This window comes from Nicotiana tabacum, chromosome 6, assembly GCF_000715075.1.
Source record: "Nicotiana tabacum cultivar K326 chromosome 6, ASM71507v2, whole genome shotgun sequence".
NCBI lineage: Eukaryota > Viridiplantae > Streptophyta > Magnoliopsida > Solanales > Solanaceae > Nicotiana > Nicotiana tabacum.
Genome location: NC_134085.1, coordinates 44,127,562 through 44,132,284, shown reverse-complemented (window position 1 = coordinate 44,132,284; position 4,723 = coordinate 44,127,562). Strand labels below are relative to the sequence as shown.

The window sequence follows — 4,723 nt, the reverse complement described above, 5'->3', positions numbered from 1 at the left end:
TGAGGATACAGGAAGCAGGGAGGGACTCGGAGCAACATGATAAGCTGAATGAATAGGAGGAGGTCGCAACAAAGCTATTTGGAATATCAGAAAACATGCAGCTAGTTTGCACAACAGCAACTGATCAGATTGTGCAAATCCAACTAAATGTTTCAGGGCAGTCACCTTTACAGACACTGCATGACTTGGTCACACACAATGTGAAACCTTACTTATGATGGAGCAACGGCAATTTGAAGAGGAAGAGGACATTGAATCGACTGCTGGGAACTTCCACCAAGTAGCAAAAGAAGCAGGCTTGTCTCCAAAATCTAGATTAAGAAAAGGTAAGAAATCAAAAAGGCAGAATCAAAACAAAGAGCAACAAAAGCCAATACGACTTTCACCTAGGAGGACTGCATCACTATCCAAATAATGATTAAGACACTCATTTGGAATATTAGGTCTGTACACACCCAGCAGGCCTTCCCAAGGGTGATTAATATGCAAAGGGTGCACAAGTTCTTTGTTATTGCTTTACTGGAACCTTTTCAGAAAGCAAGACATATTCAACGGTATAAAAGAAGGCTAAACATGGACAATGCATTTTCAAACCACAATGGGAAGATATGGTTGTTGTTTGATGATGTAGTGGAATTGGAATCAGTTATAGAAACAGACCAATAGGTGACAGTAAAGTTTTTCATCAAGACCTACGACAACATGTGTATGCAAAATGCTCATCACTAAAAAGATTAGAACTTTGGGATAATCTGTATTATTTGGCAACTGATATGGAACTACCGTGGCTGGTTCGAGGAGATTTCAATGTGATATTACATGAAGATGAGAAAATAGGGGGTTTACCAGTATATCCACCGGAATATGAAGATTTTGCATTCTGCACTAACTCATGTGGCTTATTTGATCAGGGATACAAGGGCAGTCCATTCACATGGTGGAATGGAAGACCGAATGCAGCATGTGTTTTCAAAAGATTGGACAGGATCTTAGTGAATGTACCTTTTCAAAATATAAAGGCCACAATTAATGTTGAGCACTTAATTAGAACTGGATCAGACCATGCTCCTTTACTGTTTACTGCTGGAAAACAAAGTACATATTTTCCAAGACCATTCAGATTCTTAAACTTCTAGACAAAGCAAGATACTTTCATGGATGTAGTAAAATATAAGTGGAATGCTGACTTCATTAGAGATCCTTTTTTAATGTTCAAGCACAAACTGAAGAGAGTTAAGACTGCACTATCGAAATGGAGTAGAGAAATTTTTGGGGATATACTCAAAAAATTTGCAATTCCAGAGGATATTGTAAAGGTCAAGGAGATGTTATTTGAGGAGGAGCCAACAATAGAGAATAGAATAATCCTACAGAGAGCTCAAACAGAATTGAAGAAATACCTAAGTTTAGAAGAGCAATACTGGAAACAAAAAACTGGAATGACATGGTTTGCCGAGGGTGATAGAGACACTATTTTCTTCCACAATCATGTCAATGGTAAGAGGAAGAAGCTACAATTAAGAAGGATACATAATGAAGTTGGGATTTGGTTAGAAGATCAACAACAAATGGCTAACTCAGCTGCTCAATACTACCTGAACCAGTTCACCAATCAAGGGGATCCCACAGATTTCTCAATGCTCGATAAGGTCCCTCCTTTGGTGTCTACGGAGCAGAACATGGAACTTTGTAGATATCCAACATTGGAAGAAGGGAAGGCAGCTGTATTTGAACTAAGTGCAGATAGTTCAAGTGGTCCGGATGGATTTACTGGCATGTTTTATCAAAAGTGCTGGGAATTAATTTGTTATGACACACATAATATGGTGTTACAATTCTATGGGGGATCATTACTGCCAAAGTTCATTACTCACACTAACCTGGTTCTTCTGCCAAAAATGTCTAATCCAGAGTCATTTACAGATCTTAGACCAATTAGCTTGAGCAATTACATCAACAAGATCCTATCCAGGTGCATTCATAACAGATTAGATAAGTTCCTACCATCATACATTTTACCGAATCAAGTGGGCTTTGTTAAAGAAAGGATCATCTCCGCGAACATACTACTTACATAGGAGATTGTGGAAGACATGAGAATAAGAGGAAAGCCTGCAAATGTGATCATTAAACTTCATATGACAAAGGCATATGATAGAGTTTCATGGAAATTTCTATTGAATGTACTCAAAAGAATGGGGTTCGTCAAACAATTTATCAATATGGTATGGAACCTAATATCCAATAACTGGTATTTAGTGTTGGTAATGGGCAATCATCAAGTTTTTTCGAGTAAACAAGAGGAGTGAAGCAAGGAGACCCTCTATCTCCTGCACTTTTTATTCTGTCAGCTGAGGTTTTATCGAGATTATTGAACAAATTGTTTGACGATAAATCTTTTATTGGATTTGGTATGCCCAAATGGATTGATCCAGTAAACCATTTGGAATATGCGGATAATACTATAATATTTGCATCAGCTCATCAACCTTCTTTGAACAAGATCATGACTATGTTAAAATGTTATGAACAAATCTCTGGTCAGCAAAACAACGCAGCCAATAGGTCCTACTACTTGCATGCCAATACCTCAAATTTGCTTATCCAATCAGTGGGTGGCACTACAGGTTTTACAATAACTGGAACCACAAAATTCTGAGTAGGTGCAACCGGCTGGGCGGGTAGTGCCTCCGGTGTCTGGAGTCCCTAAACAACCTGCTTGGGTGTACAGGCGGTGGGAGTCTGAGTGCCTCCTCCGGCCAGAGAAATAGCTGTTGTAGTAGAAACTGCGACTGCTTGAGCAAGTTTAGTGCACATAGTCAGAATCTAAGCCAAAGCCTCCTGGAGACCCGGAATAACAATAGGCACAGTCGGTGCCTGAGCTGGTACTACTGGAGCATCCCTCGGTGGAGCCTGATCATGAATTGGGACGGCGGGCGGATCTATAAGTGTTGCCCTAGCTGTTGTGTGGGCCACACCCCTGCCCCTACCACGACCTCGACCGCGTCCTCGGCCTCTAGTGGCCCCAACTAGTGGTACTAGTGGTAGTCCATCCTGACCGGTAGCACGTGTCCTCACCATCTGTGAGAGAATACAATAACATAAGTTTAGTTAGCAGAGTCAATAGATTCGCACGACAAGAATTCAAGAATGTGAAGTTTCTAAAGGTTCTGCAGCCTCCCGAGGATAAGTACAGACGTCTCCATACCGATCCTCTACTCCACTTGCTCATGACCCGTGAGACCTATGTAACCTAAGCTCTGATACCAACATGTCAGGACCCAAAATCTAACCATGTCGTGATGGCGTCTATCGTGATATTAGGCCATCCACTTATTTTCAAATACTCTATTTTTCAAAAAAAAACATAAGGAAAATCATAATTTTAACAAAAATTCAATAAGATAAAAGTAGAAATCAAAATCCAGCGGAAAGAAACACAATCCGGACCTCGGGTGTCACTAAGTCATGAGCTAAAACTACTACATCTGTTCGAAATAGCATGACAAACACGGTCTGAGAATATCCAAAAACATATACTAAAGGAAAATAAGGAAAGAAGAAGGCGGAATTGCGGTCGCTAAGCAACTATCTCGCAATCTCCACAGAAAGTCTCCAATTGGTGTGATCAACAACTGCTGCCCTGCCCTGAGATACCTGGATCTGCACATAGGGGTGCAAGGGGTAACGTTAGTACACCAACTCAGTATGTAACAAGTCCAAACTTTTTACCGACATTAGTGAGGAACCGAACCTCAACAGGTTGCAACATTTAATTGTACGGAAAAGTAGACATGCTTACAGTTCATATAGTTTCTCAGCAACAATTAAACATAGTACGAATGATAAAGAGTATAAAGCTCTAGAACATCTAAGTACCAATGCACAGATAGCATAATCAATGTTACGTATAATACTTCCACTCACAGTGCTAAACCACTCGGTACTTTATATGGCCCATTCGTCCTAGGAAAGATCCATCCCGGAATATATATACATCACAGTCTATAAGTCACCAAGTATTGAGGAAACCGGCCAATCTAGCCTCATGCAGAAGATCCATCTCCATACCAATACTTCGGACAAGATCCATGTCTAGGGAAGATCCATTCCTCAATATCATCAACTCTGCTCACTGAGGGTGTAAAGACTCCAGTGGCTAGTTGATACCCAATTTTTCCCTATATATTTTAAATATGCACAAATACCTTCAAAATAACATATATATGCATATGTAAGCATGCACAAGGTTTTTATTATTTTTTCCATAATTTTAAGGGTTTAAATTGATTTATTTTCTCCCCTTTTATCCATAAAAATCCCAATAATTATTTCCAAAATTATTGTTCTGATAATTCTTTTATTTAATTTCTATATTTATGCCAAAATATGGCTAATGTAATTTTTATGTATTTTTTACAATTACATTTGGTATTTTTAAAGCTAAATTGCATATAATTGCAATGTTAGCCCATTTTTAGATATACTGAATACATTTAGATTCTGTGAACTTGTGTGTGGTCTTATCCTGAAGTGTTTGAACTCTGTTTACTACTCCAACCTCTTTCAAACAACCTCTATTGCTTTACTAATCTCTGGTAATGCAAACCAACCCAAGAGTTAATAACTCTAGGTGCTCTAACGCACCATAATCCGTTGGGTGGCAACTCTTCAAATACCCAATTCCCAAAAGAAAATGAGTCATTGCACCCCTATGAATGTC

The 4,723-nt window shown here is 39.2% G+C and overlaps 1 protein-coding gene across 1 annotated transcript; it reads left to right on the top strand.

Annotated features, from left to right (window-relative positions):
• Positions 1 to 217: 217 nt before the first annotated feature.
• Positions 218 to 2,659, top strand: LOC142181784 (uncharacterized). Its single transcript, XM_075255312.1, has 5 exons — positions 218 to 326; positions 535 to 554; positions 912 to 998; positions 1,137 to 1,972; positions 2,302 to 2,659. The coding sequence occupies exons 1-5, from the start codon at positions 218 to 220 to the stop codon at positions 2,657 to 2,659; spliced, it is 1,410 nt and encodes a 469-aa protein (XP_075111413.1).
• The last annotated feature ends 2,064 nt before the right edge of the window (positions 2,660 to 4,723 follow it).

Bases quoted from the DNA above. Each gene is read 5' to 3' on its own strand.
- LOC142181784 (XM_075255312.1), top strand. From the start codon at position 218: ATGGAGCAACGGCAATTTGAAGAGGAAGAGGACATTGAATCGACTGCT. The intron at 327-534 runs GTAAGAAATCAA...GAACCTTTTCAG, and splicing joins AAAATCTAGATTAAGAAAAG to AAAGCAAGACATATTCAACG. The intron at 555-911 runs GTATAAAAGAAG...TTATTTGATCAG, and splicing joins AAAGCAAGACATATTCAACG to GGATACAAGGGCAGTCCATT.